At 49.9% G+C, this 17,034-nt stretch overlaps 1 protein-coding gene across 2 annotated transcripts in view; it reads left to right on the forward strand.

The window, feature by feature from the left end:
* Positions 1-13,158, forward strand: part of LOC105698219 (homeobox protein SIX6) — a 37,621-nt gene extending 24,463 nt beyond the window's left edge. The window contains exons 2-3 of one of the 2 annotated variants that reach the window (XM_012422272.1): positions 10,472-10,867; positions 11,651-13,158. In XM_012422272.1, coding sequence (XP_012277695.1) covers positions 10,472-10,867; positions 11,651-12,050 — 796 coding nt within the window. In that variant the 3' untranslated portion in view covers positions 12,051-13,158. The remainder of the gene's footprint in view (positions 1-10,471; positions 10,868-11,650) is intronic. The other variant, XM_012422273.1, reaches the window with a different exon arrangement.
* Positions 13,159-17,034: the final 3,876 nt, after the last annotated feature.

Here is a 17,034-nt window from a genome sequence, read left to right on the forward strand (position 1 = left end):
GCTCGTGGTGTAACGCAACACTGCGGTCCCGATCCTGATCCTTGAATGAGATGGTATCTTCATGATCCTGCACGTACGTTTATCCGGTACATACCGGGTATTACCCGGGCACCATGTACTCCTTTAACGGGGTGTCGAATGACTCCGTGCAAAACTCATTCTCGTTAAGCCGCGCTACAACCTGCGCGCGTCGAAGGGCGATTAATGGGATTTCGCTATACTCTCGAAATTTCACCGAGGCTTTTTTACCACGCAATTCCGGAAAATCTTCCCCTTTTTCGAACCGGCCCAATCCCCCTCGTTTCCTCCGCGGTGAGCAGTATCGTAAATGCTGTTAATTGCAAGTTACGATGCCAACGCGACCGCTCTCGCGATAATCACATGGTTAATGAAAGAGCTGTAAATTACGGCGCGGCTCCGATGTATAGTTCATATCTGATTATTTGGCCGAGGAAAAAGAGCCAGTGCGGACTTTGCCGCGGTTTCTGGTTATTATTTATACCCCTGTGACGTAAATGCGGTTACACGACAGTAAAGTAGATAACTACGCTTCGTGGATCGAGAGACGCGGCTGCGTCTCGCACAAGTTCACGGCGCCCTAGCTGGTTGTGAGCGCTGCGGTCTCTTTACTCCAACCATCCCCCCACCGGGCGTTTAATTTCCTTTCAGCGACCAATGCTATGCTTTTAATCGCAATTTCCATGCAGGTATGAAACCCGTGACTCGGCGCGATGCCGACGTTTAGAGGGAAGCTATTGACTCGAGTCTCGAGAAATTTGTCGCCTCGCAAAAAGGGCGCATGATAATTGGGTCGCGCCTTTTCGTGGCCGGCGAGTCGGAAAGCGAGGCCTAGAATTTCTCGTTTAGGCCTCGGAGCGTGCAGATTCGGGGCATGAAACGCTACCCTATCGGGCAATGATATCCCCCAGTAGAATCGCTGGTGCATGACACAGTTAAGCATCGACAATGTAAGCCAATCAAGGGGCGGGTGGGTAAGGGTTGTATCGCGAGGCAGGGGGTACGATAATCGGCCGGAATTGCGTTAAATTTAAATTTTTCGCCCCCGCCTCCTCGGAGCTTGCATCTTGGCCTTTTGATGCCGGCTGCCTCGTAAAGAGGATGTGTTTGTATTCGCTCGTACCGTAAATCCGCGGACAAATTTGTACAGGTTCAGTGATTTCTTTTCCTGGAATTAGGTAATAATTATTAATTAACAATGGGTTCTTCGGTACTGTTAATTGCTTCTCACCACTTTCCTGACAATTTTAGATAAACAAGCAAGTACCCGCAAGGAGAATTCACTGTAAATTCAATTTTACACGAACTTGTAGACTCGGTGTATCAAGTGTACTTGGTTCGAAACTCTTCCGAATTATTTGATTTTGGGCGCGTTTGATGACACTTCTCGACGTCAGCTTTCTATAAGTAGAGAATCGGTATCGGGCGTATTAGCATTTTAAAGAACGGGGCAAGAACGTCTTCAATTTTTGATATCTACCGAAGGGGGAGCTGGAGTAGCCTCGGAGGGTCCAGAGAACAGTTTTGCGGAAATTCAGGGCCAAGTTTGCGCCGCGGCCCGCCATGTTGGCCGGCCGCATTAGCGACGGAAGCTCGTCGGAGTAGCAGCCCCGAAGGTTCCCTTTGGATCGTGCCCGTAAAGCCCTATAGGGGTTTAGAATATTACCGAGCAACAAAATAATAACGGGGCACACCCCGCGAACACAGACGCGGCCTCTAAAAGGCTTAAGGGGTAATTTGCGACGGCTTAAGGCCAGCCAATCTCGTCTCTCGTGTATGAAATCTTACACCGTTCCGTCCTTTTCGCGGAGAACGACCGAAAAAAGGAGGAATCCCTCTGCCCCCGGGAGAGAGGGGGAAAGAAGGAAACGGGACTCTTTGAAAAACGATACAGCGTTCCCTCAATGGCCGGCCTACGGTTTTTCTCCTTTTTCTTCCCCCCCACGTAGTATTTTTCCTTCTTTCTCCTTTTGCCTATCTCGCTGCTCCTCTTCCCTCCTCTCTCGCCTTCACTGTCCTCCGATGTATCCTTCTCCCTTTTTTTCCCATACGCGTATATAAACGCACACGTACGCATTTTGCGTCATTTTTTTAATACACACTCGTATGTGTACATAGGTGGCCCCCGAGGTGAACACGAGCCGCGGACTTCACGGGCTGTCGCGCAGAATTTGGCCGGCGGATTTTTTCCCTGAAAATGGTTAATTGACCGAACCGAGTGTGAACGAAGCATTCCGCCATTCTTCCCCTCAGCGACTTCGCCCGCTGCGACGACGGAGGAGGCCCCTGTGTTTCTACTGGTCGGTTTTCGGACCCAAAAGAGGCATCGCCAGGTGTAGCCTCTTCCGCTACGCGTCGCAAAATTAACCTCTTAATCAACGGTGTGCGAAAAAGAGTTTTATATTATTTTTGGCCACCTTTGTGGTCGCCGGACGTAGGATAAAATTTCCTCAACAAGGGCTAGGTTAGGTCGCGTTTCTGGAGTGAAATTTAATTTGGCCGAAAGTGCGGCACGAGTACCGAATCGATTCGAGTACTCTCGAAGTCGACGAGGCCGCTAAACGACGGCGCGTGTCTCGATCCGAGGACCCATTGAGTCTCCCCATCAACGACTAGGCCGACGCCAAGATCGTAGGGGACGTGGACTGCATTGGCTTCGAATATTTCGTCGCTGTGACCCTTAACCCCTTAAAAAGACCGCAAAAGTCAAAATGGCCTCCATCGGTTACTCTTAATCAACCACTAGCTCATTCATTCGCGCTCATTCAAGGTCCCCACCAGGTCGCCGCGAAAACGCGGTCGAATCGATACGATTCGAAAAGGAGAGAGAGGAAACCCTTCTCATCTCGTCTCAAATCGGATTATGAGAAAGCGAGACGTTGCGTTCACGCTTAGTCGACCATTATGCTGCCGGTCGTGGTTTTCGGCCATTTTGACCGGACTGTCTTGGTACGCTAATTGTTGAAACCTATGCTCGTTAATTTCTCCTCGGGTTTCCTTAAAAGCAGGAAATTCGTTGGAAGTGAGAATTGCAAGGGAGTCAATTCGTCCTCGGTGGCACTTTTTCCGAAACACTTCCCCTCGTAATCTTGGCCAAACGTCCCGCCCTAACATCCCCGGTGGGGTGCCTCCCTCGATATCTCCATGGTTCACCCCATCTAAAGTCTCACGTCGCTTACAAAAGTGAGCCCACGCACCGACGCGGGATCTGCCGAGGAGTGCCTTGACAGTGTTTGCTGACAAACACCCTTGGTCCTTGCGCAGCTTTGGTAGCGCCCCAGGGTCCTCGAGCCGGGCCTCTCGGCTCCCAAACGGAGTCTGATTACACATTAATTATTTACAAACTGATTTCTGAATTCCATTCCGGTCCCTGGCTGGTGCTCTGTTGATGGCAGAGAATGGGCCTACGCAGGAACGCTTTCATCCGATCAGCTGATCCCCTGAAACACCACGTCAGTGGTATCAAACGGTCCTGTCGCTCTTATCGAGGGTCCTTAAATCGCACCTCAACTGATCGCATCCCTGATGAAGTCTCATCTTCTTCATCTTCTTCTTATAGTGGGTTATAGTGGCTTATAGAAGATTGTAATGGTAGAAATCCAAGTCGGCGATCATGATGCACTTTAAAACCTCCTGCACGAAATAAGGACCTTGCACTTTTGTGGCTTGGAATTAAATGTCCATGCTCAGAGGAGGATTAGACGATTCGATTTTACTTCGTCCAGTGGTTGGAGGAAGCTTCTCGCGCCATTAAGCCATCAGCTGATGACGATCCTCCGAAAGGACGTGGAGGGAAGAATTTTTCCTTCTCGTTGCCGAGGGGTCCTCGAACACGCACCTAAAACCGAAATCTAATTATCCCCGTTTATCCCGGTCCGGTGCATAACCGGTGCATAACCGGGCCGACCGAGAGTTTCTGCAAGGATTCCGCGTCCCGCTGGACAAGGAGGAAGGATCTCCAGAAGTGGGACAAGGATGCTGCGAGGCCAATTTTACGGTCGGTGCGACGATTCCGGAGGCAGACAGAGCCTGAGACAACGGGATTAGTCTCCTAGAGGAGATCCTCGAGGTGGTCCTCCCGGTTCCTGGCAAGGATTTAATCTTCCGGAGTTTTCCCACGGCGGGGCCGAGGGCCAAGGTACGCCGCCATCTTAAGGTCGCCCGAGCAAACACTCGAGATGTCTAGCGCTTGTAGAAAAACGTTTGTCTGCCCTCTTCGGCCATGCCACGAGGTCCAGGTCTGATGCCGATGAAGAATCCCGGAGTCTTCAAGGGGCCTTAACAAGGAACCCTGGAAATACCTTGAGCACTAAGAGAAAAGAAAAACGATGCATTAGTCGTTAATAGAAATGCTTAACACCATGGGGAAAGTGGAATATTCCATAGAAACGGAAGAGACACTTATTCTCTTTATTTCTTCTTCTTCTTCTTCTTCCAATCATTCCTCGTCATCGATACTTCTCGATAAATAGTAGATCAAGTGTCTCGTAAGAGTTGCAGGATCAGGTAATACTTATCTCCGTTAATTCTGCGTCATTTACGAGTAGTCATTGTTTAGGCGAGCCAGAAGCGATGATTGGTAGATCCAGCACCGATCGACTCGCTTCCACGCGGAGTTACAGCTTTTTATCAAGGGCGTCGTACCGGGTCTAATGAGAGATGTTAACACACGAGACAAAGGTAGCCATTGTCCCGACTAATCGATCATCGGGGAGACATTAATCCGGCCAAAGTATCCGATCGGTCGAGGTGGCTGATATTGGTCACCACGCCTGGATACTTCAGCCTCCACTCGGCCGACTTTTGCGGTCTTAATTCGAGGCCACTTCTGAAACCAAGACTTTAATCGGTCTTTCCTTCGTTTTTTCCTCGACGAGAACCAGTTCAAGTGCCTGGGGACCGACACTTAGGCTAGTAACTTTTTGCCGAATCGAAAGATCGGTGTCGCGCGGGTGCGATTAAAAGCGTACCCGATTTTTGGTAACGCGATCGTCAAAGCGATAAGACTCTTATATGAACCGCAAACACCGATCAACCATGTAGGTTAGATCCTCCAAGATTTCGAGGTTACTCCAATTAGTTATACCACGATCCAATCCAAACACCGACTTTGAAATCTCATATCCTTAAATCGCCATTCTTTCATACGTCCTTTTCCCGGCAAATCTTAATTATAGCATCTCATTTTCCTACCACTCCTTCGTATCCAAGGAATTTGTCGGTAAACTGTAAGTCTATGAACATTTGAATTTACTAAAGTTTAGAAAAATTCTAAATTTATTACGGGAACGTAGAAAGGTTAATATTTGCGCATTAAGGGTATATTTGTTTTTTGGCTTTAAAAAATATTGAGTTACAGGGGGTTAACCGGGATCGAATCCTAACCTCTCTGGCGACCTTTTATCCGACCTGGCGATCCAGGTCACCGGAATTTCCCGGTGTTCGGATTTCTATCGAAAACCCTCACAGGCCTCCCCTTTAGAATCTCCATTCCGACGTTTCCCGATCTCAAAGTGCACGGCAGCGGCGGTATCGTTTTCCGAGGCCGAGGCACTTAAAATCCTCAAACATATCGAAATTCACGGAGATCCGAGCGGAGACGGCCGATAATGGCGGCTCTCCTTTTTCGCGGTCCCTGGCAAACATTTGCCCGGCGAGGCCGCCGACGCCATATTGCACGCCTTCGAAAACGGCTTCCACCGCGGCGGGGTCGGATAAGATCTTGCAAATCATGGACTACCTGTCGCTCGCGGAGTTCCTTCTCGGCGGACGTTGCCGATTCCTTTAATGCACCAGCGTCCGAGCGGAGAGAGCCCAGGCCTTTGTTTTAAGCCTTATCCCCACGACGCATCGGCACCGATATCCTCTTCCCTTGGAACCGCTAAGACGATCTCTGGATTTTTTCCTACACCGTTAAAAAAACCATTACATAATTTTATAACATATTTTCAAACAAAATATCCAACATATATTATAAATTTAGTGCATACGTGTAATAAATCTATAATATATGTTATCAATTTGGGTTGATGAGTACACATAATAACAACACGGTGTTATAAAATTGTAAATTTACTTCGAATTTTATATTAAATGTATACCAATTCACTATTAAGGCATCAAATTAATAATTTTAAAGCCACCTTGTGTACTAAAAGTGTATGAATTTCATGAATTCTTTTAACGTTGTACAAAGGCATCCTCGTATCTGTAACAAGGGAAATTAGCAGTTTAAATTTACACATCGAAGAGGCACACGGTAAGCACGCAGCAAATGCTTCGAGAAGCACTTTACGCATCTATATATTCGTGTATACCTAGGTACAGGGGAAGTATTTGTTGCATTAAGTGCTTTATGTGGCGGAATAAGTACTTCGGCATGGGTGTTTACTGCGTGCCTTGCCTAGGGAATGCGATTTTCAGGTTAGGTCGCTTGCGAAGCGAGCAAAGAGAGCGCCCTATACGTTTGGGATTTCTAGGTTAGGTTGTTCGCATAACATAACGAGCGCAAGAGTAATTTTTATCGATCGAGCCGAGAGTATCGATGCCAAAAGTGCTTGGTATCGAAATGAAAGTATCGAACATTACTCGTATACACTTTCGTCGATTGATCCCTGTTGGCGTCGGTTTAAGGGAGCCCTCTACGCGCGTGCGATTTCTAGGTTAGGTCGTCGCCTCGTGGAGGCGAACCGAGCATCGGGCAAGTCGCGAGAGGGGCCGTATCGCTTTAACGTCTCTATTAGCGGCTATTAAGAGGAACTGGAAAAAAGGTCGGAATAAGGGCGGCGCGGGGAGAGAGATCCATGAGAGAGAGAAGGCCCGTTTCGAATCGCGCGCCCTGTTCACATGCTGCTCCGGTCGAGTATCGAGTTTCCTTTTGTGGGCCCTGCAAGGGCTCAGATTTTCGGACGATATATACCCCATTGTGCATCGGGTATTTAGCATGGTACGGGGAAGGACCGCGGCCGGGGGCCGGTGGCGCGCCTTACGAAATCTATGGGGGACGAGTACGAGTCTATGGTGTCCCGTGACACGGGGCAGATTCTGTTAAAATGATATCCTTCCACGCCGATCGGGATCTGACGTGGATCGACCGCTGGATCTCGGCAAAGAAAGCAGGGGAAGGATCGAGGGCGAAAGGGATGCCGTGGACCCCCTCGCATTATTTCCTAATTAAACTTCCGAATTATCCCTCGCTTATAAATCCTAGAATCGCAGGATCGAATATCGATCGATCTTCGGTGAACGCGATAGATGATATTCATCCCTGGATCGCCGTATTTGGGGAATTAATTATTTTTTATATTTATTCATTACGAGGGATATCTACGAGTCCGCGCATTCGGCGGCGCTGGTACTGGAATGGTTTTCATTCTTCACGAAAATACGCTCGACGAGGTGGAATATGGCGCCGTGGACGACGAATAAGGCGACGTTACGAAACGATACCACCGGACACGGTGGAAGCCGTGACACGCGCGCCGCGCTCCGCCGAGCGTTTCTTCGCCGCGGGAATCCGAAAGCGATTCGTCATCGCGCGTAAATACACGCCGCTCGTCCTCCCGGGTCCTCCTTTGCACCTGATACTTTCCCGCCACTGATGAATTTTTTTTTAATTACCAGCCCGCCACCTGTGGCCGCTCGTGCAGACTTTCGAGTCCCGAGTTTGCCGTGCGCGGAAAGGATTAAAGTCCTGCCTTTTCCCCCAGGACCCAACGTCTAACATACCCCGAGGAGAAATTGAACCAAAGAAATATTTTGCCAATTCAAAGAGCGCTTTATTAGACTAAAATAAACTCAAATGATTTGGATACAACATTCATTCGGAATTATGACAATTTGTTCGAGTGAAACAATTATTCTTGGAATTAACGAAAGATTTCCTCGGTACTGTTCTAAGAAATATTTTTCTTTGGCTCAATGAATGTTTCTTTTCTCAGTGCAGTAAATTCGTCATCTGGCGTGTTATTTGTCACCGCGTTCCCATGTGGTCGTCCACTGCAATACCAAACGCATGTAACGGTTCTTAATTTCGGTAATCGAGTAAGAACCGTGTTTTGAACGTGGGTCGGTCGTCCGCCATCTTGGTTTACGGTAGCCGTCGCGTCAGAGCGGAGGTTAGGTTGCTCGGGTCCCCGTCTGGTGGAACCGAACCTCAGTGAAGTCGTCGTCCACCGTTCTCTGCACATAATGAGACATTCGGGAGGCCAACGAGCCCGCCACTCGCGTCGCCATCTGCAGGCGAGAAAGGACCAAACAAAGGCAGGACGCGCATAATTAAAACGCGTCGGCCGTCCGGAGGCTGGAGGCGGCTTCGATTACGGCGTCGCCGCTCTCGGTACGGGCGAGCACCGAAAGCCACCGGCCTCGTTATGCTCAGCCTTCTTCTGGCCCGTATTTTCGTTTATCTCGACGTCTTTTTCATTTACCCACATCCATGCGAGCTCTTCCACGCACCTACACTCTAATACACTTCCTCCAAAGACAACTCGGAATTAATATCCCGCGGTTTAGTCCTCTCCAAGATGGCGGACCAGGGGCCGCCATCTTGCTCGCCGCGCGTCGACCTTCGCGCGGCACTTTCGTTTCATCCTTCGCGAGGCTCGCCTTATTTCCTTCGAAACGGAGACAGACGGGTATACACGCGCACGCGCGCGAGTGCACTCGAGGGACCTGTTCGCAGGACTCCGCAAACGCGGTAAGTTATCCCGGTAATGGAGCACTTCGTACACACGTTCCGGCCTACCGGCGCCCGCGAGTCTCCTGCGCCGCCGAAAGGTAAATCGACGGATAAATTCCTTAGGGTGACTACACACTTAACGACGACTCGCAACGATTTACACCGGGTTGTTTAACACAAACCCGTGGGTTTTTGCATGTCTAACAATAAAATCCACAGTTTTGCAATAAACGACCTAATAATATGGAGAATTAAGGCGAGATCTCTCATACCGTTTACACGTTACAGTTAAACCTGTGACAATGTCTAAAATGATTATTCATTGAATTAATAAGAAAAATATTTACAACGAGATGCGACGTAAAGAGACTCGCACCGTGTAAACGATATCCGCCATTTGCGATTCCGGAGAACTCGATCTCGCTTCACGGAGCATGTTCCGAAATAGATCCAGAGTTCCGGGAACCGTCGGCGAGGGGTTGCCCCGGTAACGTGGAGGCGACTCAATTAGCAAGGACAACATATCTCGGCGACGTCTCCGTCTACGTCGCGACGCTCATCGATCCGGGAGAGCTTTTAAGGCCTCCGAGGCGCGGACGGGCGCTCGCGATTTATATCGCTTCCGGTCTGTGTAAACGCTCCGGGCTGCCGGGCTAAACAATGGAAACGGAACCGGCAAATGGGTCCTCGGGCGCGGAACGGTCGTTTCCACGGAAAAGGCGCCGACGGCCCTCTCGACGAGGCGGCTTAGGGGCTCGGACTTTAAGTACGGGGCTTTTAGGGAAGGTGGGGCCCCGCCGGGCTTTTAGCTCGCGTCGAGGTGTAATGACGAATCTTCGGATGTGCCTCCTCTAATCCGCGCCGATCTCGAGGACCTCTTTCCTGGAAAAAGTCCCCTTCCCGCCTCGCGTCTCCTCCTCATCGTATCCCGGACAAGCTCCGTCTCTCTGGACCAAACCCTAAGAAAAGTATTAAACGAGGAAAAATTAAACGGGAATAATTACGGAGATATACATACGAGTGGCTCGTCAGGAACGCGAATACGCGTAATCTCGTGGGAGGATTTACTCCATTTTGTGCGCCGAATGGGAGGCGACTCGACGACGCGCGTCGCGTCCGCTTACTCGCGGTTCTGCGGCCCAACTTGAGAAAACAAGGTGTGTACAGGCCCCGAGTGCGTCTCTTAATGACAGGAAATGACACGATGTCGCGAGCACGCCACTCGTTGCGCAAATGGGAACGGACGCGGAGTCGTGCCCGGGAAGGAGTCCTTAAGGAGGGTCTGCAGGGCCTGAGTCCTTCGGGATGTGGTCCCCTCTTCAGGGTCGACTCGATTAGCCGGGAATTTTCTCTACTTGACTCTTCGCTTCCAGGGCGGAATTAGATTACGGCCGCCACAGTGCGTTGCCTTAATGCCGCCCCGCGATGATACCTGTAATTACTGTACCGACAGCGGTAATGCGCGCCCTGGCGATGGCTGGATGATAAATCGTGGACGCGCTTAAGGTGACGCGAAAGTCGCCCCCTAGGCGTCGAATGGCTTGTACATCTTTTCTCCGAAATGGTTGCACCAAGTGGTTTGAAACTTTGCCACGTGGTTGGGGAAATCCCAAGGAAGGTCCCGACCCTGATGAAATTGCATTAAAAATAACCTTAATATTTATAAGCGCCTATAAGCTGCAATTAATGCACATGGTCGAGTCGGCGGAATTTAGTCATACATTTAACACTTCTTCGTAGCTCGCATAAATAACTAGGTGTTTCGTTTTTCAGAATGCAGCAGCAATCTGGTCCCGGAAACGGAAACACCCGCCGCAATCTGAGTCCTGGACCAGGAGGCAGCGATTCCGAGGACTCGGACATCTCCTTGGGGGGAACGTCCCCCCCATCGCCGAGTTCCTCGCCACCCGCCACCCACCAGCCGTCGCCGGTGCCGTTGGGTCCCCTGGGACCCATTCCTCCACCCACCCTGAACTTCCGATTCGACCCGACCCAGTCGCAGTTCCGGTTCGGGCACGCGACGGCCTTCAAGTTCCCACCGGCTGGGTTTCGGTTCGGGCCTCACAGTCCTCAGCACAACCACCCCAACGTCGCGGGGGGTGGGATCTTCAGGCTGACGGAGACCAGTCCGTTCCAGGCCGTAGGGCCCAGGGGTGATCTGGGATCAAGGTACGTAAGGGCCCTGGAACCCTTTCCAGAGTCGCAAATCCAGGACAAGGGGGTGAAAAGAAAAACGAAATTCATACATAAAATTCTGATAAAATTATATATTCTTAAGGTAATATGAAAGGGCCATTACATATACATGAAACGTCAAAATATTTATAAAACTTTTCTCCAAACAGGGTGCACCGAAGCACATTTGAAATTTTAACACATGATTATGGATAGGCCCTACGAGAGAACGCGCAACTCGTGAAATTTCATTTTTAAGAAAAGAATTTTTTTAATTAACCTAAACTAGAACCAAAATCACATTTTCTTTTTTTTCGTGTAAAATGAAATTTCACGAGCATTGCGTTTCTCATAGGGCCCTCATAATCACATGCCGAGGTTTCAAACGATTCGAGAAAAGTTTTATTTATATTTCGACGTTTTGATATATTGAATGACACTTTCGTATCACCTTAAAAGAGCAATGTTTCACGTGCGTTCCAAATTCCTGAATAGATTTATCACAATTATACAAATTTCATACACTGGAATATTCAAAATCTGTGAAACTGAGTAGAAAAATTGTTACTCATTTCCCCTAAATTTGTATATTTATAAAATATACAGGGTGTAACGGAATGTATGATTTATCACGATTACGTTCCCATCAGCCAGGAATTTTCCTATACCTTGTTATATCGAGCGTTAAAAAAACCAGCACGCGATGTCCGAGTAAAGACTCGAATAATATTTATTTGTCGAAGACTCATAAAGTTCGATTTTCTTTCTTCACCGTAGGAGGGTATGGAGTCCATCTCTAACCCGCGAATGTGGTTCCAGGTTGCCGGATCCGTTGGGGCTGGCCCCGCCGCGGTTGCACCCCCACGAGGGGCTGCTGCATCATCCGCACCCCCAGCACCAGCTTCCCGAGGGAATCTCCAGGATATCCGAAGGTTCGCGACTGTCGGACAGCCTGTCGGACGCGCACAGTCCTCCGCTGGTGGCGACCAACCTCTCGGTGACCGGACCCCTCAGGGTGGCGGTGCCGAGTCCGCACACGCCCTCTTCGAGGGGTAGTCCACCCTCGACCCAGCAGACCCCGCAGGGTCAAAGCCAGAGCCAAGGTCTGATCAGGGTGGCGACGCCTCCGCAGAACCCGAAGCCCCCTCAGATCCACAGGCCCTTTTCACCGGCGTGATACCGAGCCCAGGTCGAGGACCCCGAAGAGGGTCGCGACGGATTCCTCGACGGCCACAGGGCGACCACGAAGGGCCGCTTCGAGGTCTTGTGAGGTCCGATCGACCGATCGAGCCGATAGAGCCAACGGAGACCGCCAATACGTCTTCAGGGTTACCTTGGATCCGAACACCCTTAAGGGTCGTCGCGCTCTTCAGGGGGTGTCGAAGACATCCGACCTCGTTGGCTGTTCCAGTGAATGTGCTCGATTCCTTGCGTTGGCTCTCTGGAAGAATGGACTTTTCCCTCGACTGCTCCCAGCTTTCCTGGTCTTCGAGGTGTTCTTCAGGGTGGCTCGGATCTCCACGCTCTTCGGCTCGCTGGTATCAAGCCGAACCTTCGGCTCGCTGGTATCAAGTCGAACCTTCGGCTCGCTGGTATGAAGTCGAACCTTCGGATAACGCGAATCGGGAACCGTCATTAAGAGCTGTAACGAACTTTCGCCGAGACGGACGTCGGGACGTCTATTACCAGCACGTTTGGTCGCTTTTGGGTCTCCTTAAGTGGGATTGGAGAGGTGTCGGTGGCGAACTAGACGTCAAGCTCTCTGGGAGCCTGCAATATTTTCGAGCGGGGACGCAAGCGATGCATTACGAATTAATTAGGGGTAATACGAGAGGAGGGACCTCCGAAAAGAGGTTAAGTCCGCGCCTCGTCCTCCCCTCTCAAGAGGGGCTCTAAAATGTCGGCCGAGCACGTCGATCGCGCCCTTAGACTAAGTAGAGCTACCGTAGGGATCTCTTCGGAATCCGAGCCTCGAGGTCGGCCAGTCCTCGGGGACGTCGCACTCCGGAAGTGCCGAAGAGCCCGGCGCGGATGCTCGAGGACGAGGAGAGGAGGGAGCGAAGGAAATAAAAGAAACGTTAGGAAACGCCGAGGCGAGAGCTCGAGCCCTCCCTCCCTGTAGATAGACTTGCTAGAACGAGGAACTCTTGTATTTATCAATTAACCGCACCGGAAAAAAAGCTATACATACTATACATATATAAATATAAATATGAACAAATGAATATTATTATTTGCGCCTGTAAATACATTCACGCGAAAATATATTATCAGATTATTATGAAGACTGGTGTACCGGCCGGTGGTGCGTTTATTTCCCGTCCCTGAGACTCCTTCCCGAGACCTCCCGAAATGTTCCTCCGCTGTGTTCGAATGTTCTGGAAAATATGAATTCGGCAGAGAAAACACTTCGAGCTCGCGTTGACGGTGTCCGTTTTTATATCGAGTATCGCGGTATCTCTGGGTTTCCGCGGGTTCCCTTTTTATTCCTATGTTTCGTTTCTGACGGCGGAAAAAGCGGAGGGGGGAGTCGGCGCGGAGGTAGGGGAAACGACGGGAGGGGACGCAAGGAGGGGAGGGGAAGACTCGTTGCGTGATGCCGTTGCGTGGGCGGGTGTCGCTAACAGAATCGACCAATCGGGGAGCAGGCCTCCCTGTAACCGATCTCATAGGTTAACCAGGCATCGACCAAAGCTCGGAAAAGCCTCGGCCGAACCGCGCAAGCTTACGGCCCCCCTAACCTCCAAACCTATCGACTCCACCCTGCAGCCAGACCCGACGCCGCCGAGTCTCGCCGATAGCCCGAGTGCCGAGAAAAAACATATCCGCAATCACGAACTACCTTGAATTACCACCGAATATTAATTCCATCTCTTTTCCAGCTACCCAGGAAACCGGAAAAAGACGAGAAGGAATTAAAAACCCGTAGCGTCCTGCAACTTAACCAGACTCCTGCCCTCATGGACTATCAAGATGGTTCGCGGATATGAAATACCTTACAAATATATGTATAATTTATTAATCCGTGTTATACAAAGTGCATTGACCGCTCATTCGAGATCTCATGAGCCCTTGATAAGTATTCCCGGAGGAGAGAAGAGGGACTTAAATTCTAACCTAAAATTCAGAGCAAAACCGCCGTTTTGGAAAGTGTGAAGTAGTTACTGGGAATAAATTGAGCGAAAATGTGAAAAATGAGTAGCTCACGGTATTACGGAACGTTTTTGGCGGTGAAAATGCGAGACCATTCATATGAATTGGCTCGGCACAAATTTTTAAGGGAAATGGTGAAGCATAGACTCGTGTCCTCTTCTTTACTTTTAACGGCTTTTCATCTTTCCGCCTTTCCTGCTAATAACATACTACCTCTCAACAATTTTCGATTTACATCTACCTTTATTTAACAATATTACTAGACCGGAAATGCTAGTTATCTCGTTCATATAGCGAATACGTAATTCGGCGAATAAACCCACGTGAGATGGAAGTGCGAGAAGTGAGCGCTCTCGTCAGAAATACGTAATAAACCCCCTGGTGGCGATCGTATCGAGTCTCGTAACATTTAAATGTACGTGGGTAGTATTGTTTTCGGGGCAGCTGCGAGATGGACTCTAAATGGAGCCGGCCACGTCACGTTGGCAGAAAAAAGGCCCGGACCGTGGTTGAAAGTTGAAGCGACGATATCGCGATCTCTGATAGACATCGGTGTCGCGTCGTCCCCGGACATCCAACATGGCGTGAAAAGGAGTGCCGGGCGCGTCTCTCCCTCTCTCTCTCTCCCTTCCCCTCCACCCTTCCTCCGTCCTTCTCCGACCGGCCCCGCTACGGGCCTCTCGAAGGGCCCAGCTTTCCGTCTCTCTCCTTCAGCCCAGCCGTGTTTTGACAGTTGCTGCTCTAACACCTCTGCCGCGTTCATTAGAAAGCGGTTCGCATTCATGAAATGTCGGGTACGCGTTTCGGCACAAGAACAAAGCAAGATAAAGCCAAATGTACAAGCAATTACGGTCGCACAATTGAGGTTATTTTATATTAAAGTACGTATTCGAGTCGTAGGTTCCGTGATAACGGTATAACCTGTTAAATATATGTTAATCTAAAAATTACAAATTAATTGTAAAATGTTAAATCCACAAATTTTTCGTATAATTTATATCATCTACGTGTAACATATCGTTATGTATATTTTTATTACGGTAAATTCACGGTGCTCGGTGTTTGATATCTGAATGACGATCGCGTCCGCGTTAAAAATAAAAACTCGAAGTTTCGTATATTTCGAAATAAATGTTGGGAACGGGCGCCGGATGAGAACCCTCGCGATAGCCCAGCTGTCCGGATTTAGATGTTTAGGATAATGCGGTGTGGTCGGGCCTTACAACAAAATAATGTAGTCCACTCTGAATGGCGGAGGCCCGGAATGAAAGCGACCGAGCGATCGGGAGCGAGAGAGAGGGGCGGAGGGGCCGCGCCGCGCGGCAGAGAGAGAGGACCGAGCGCGGAGTAACCATTTCTCTAGTGGTTATTTGCAGACAGATTCGACACCTCGACAATGGCCGCGAATCATAATGGGTCCGTGCAGGCCCTTCTATGGGAGGCCCTAGTAAGATTACGGCGGGTGCAGGTATTTGTTGTAGATCTTAACGTCAGTGGGGAGCCTTGGTGAGAGGTGTGAAACTGACGGTAAATCTTCGGGAGATCTCCTTTAAATCGGTTTTCGCCATTGTTGGGCCTCGAGTTTTGTGGCTCGGGCCCCTGGGCCCCTCCCTTCCGGCTCTGGTGTCGGATCATGGACTCTTGGGTGCTTAAGGGCGCGCGAGCCGAATTTAAGCGAATCTCCTCGATGGGCCCGAACAATATGGCGGCTGCTCGGAGGGCCTTGCGTCCGAAAAGTCGTCGCTTTCCTCCTACGAGGGAAATACGACAATGCCGGTTGTGTCGCGCTCTGGTGTGCCCTAAATAACCGGAGATGGACGATTCGTTAATAAAATCCCTCCCGATGTAACGGGAATGCCGGCCACGTTACAAAGGACCTTCGAAGGACGCGTTCGTTATCGCGATCTGCCGAACCCTGTAATAGAGGCGCACCGTGTAATTTCGAATTTGGAAATCAGCTCTCGAGTTTCTTTTGCGAGGGGAGGTCGGGCCCCGGTTCTCACACGGGGTTAATGAGAGGTTAGGTATAACTTGGCATTCATCGGCATAACGTGACACCGGCGTCCGTTTAATTTAAGTACCTCCCGTACGTGGGATTTCAATGGAGAGGGAGTGGGGCTCTTTACCCTCGCGCGGCCAAGAGCTTTGGGGTGTTTCGGTCATGGGAAAACAAAATGTTTTAGTAGCTGCTACTTCGTCCGACCTTGGGTCCCTACGAGGATGCAAGCATTTGCAAACAGAGGCTAATTCTTGGCGAAATAAACAGGAAAGGACGAAGAAAACAGTCCTGGAGTGCATCCGTAACACCTCCAGAGAGTGCGTCCTCCGAAATTGAGGATTGCCATCCATTACTTTAACCATGAACTCGCCCCCTTATTTTTCTATTCCACATAAACCGACTGTATTATGTGAACAATAATTATCTACGATTTCGTATGTTTTTGCGATTTCTCTTAAAATCAAAATTCCTACGATCTTGGATAGCAACCGTTGGGGAAAATAATGTTTGAAGCTTCGATGGAAATTTTCGAGGGCTTCTGGAATTTCGGAATTCCGGGGAAACGAGCTGGGCTCGGAAAGTCCAAATAAGTAGGAATCATAAGGGACGAAGGGTCGACGGTGTGCGCGGATATGTCAGGCGTCACTGCCCTTGCGAGGTAGTAAGCCGCTTAGCACTATGGGGGTTTATGTTGTGCCGATGGGGTATCTCCTAACTCCGGCGAACTTACGCAGAGACCCGATATCCCGCCCTCTGTGCATTACCTTGTCCCCACCCATATGGTGTCAATACGGTTTTACCAGCCCACGGTTTACCGTGGTCTCGCCATAAGTCTCGCCCCGCAGCCCCAAAATGGCTTATGAGCGCTAATCTACTGGACGGAAAAATTCCCACGTGCTCTCATCGCATTCCATAAACAACCGGGAATTTGTCAAAGACTCCCTGGAACTTCCCGAAAGTTTCTAGTTCTTTAAAGTCTCACCCCGAGCCCAGAATTTACCACGTGGAG

The sequence above is a fragment of the Orussus abietinus genome, unplaced genomic scaffold (genome assembly GCF_000612105.2).
Source record: "Orussus abietinus isolate OABI.00-Male unplaced genomic scaffold, Oabi_2.0 scaffold1, whole genome shotgun sequence".
Taxonomy (NCBI): Eukaryota; Metazoa; Arthropoda; class Insecta; order Hymenoptera; family Orussidae; genus Orussus; species Orussus abietinus.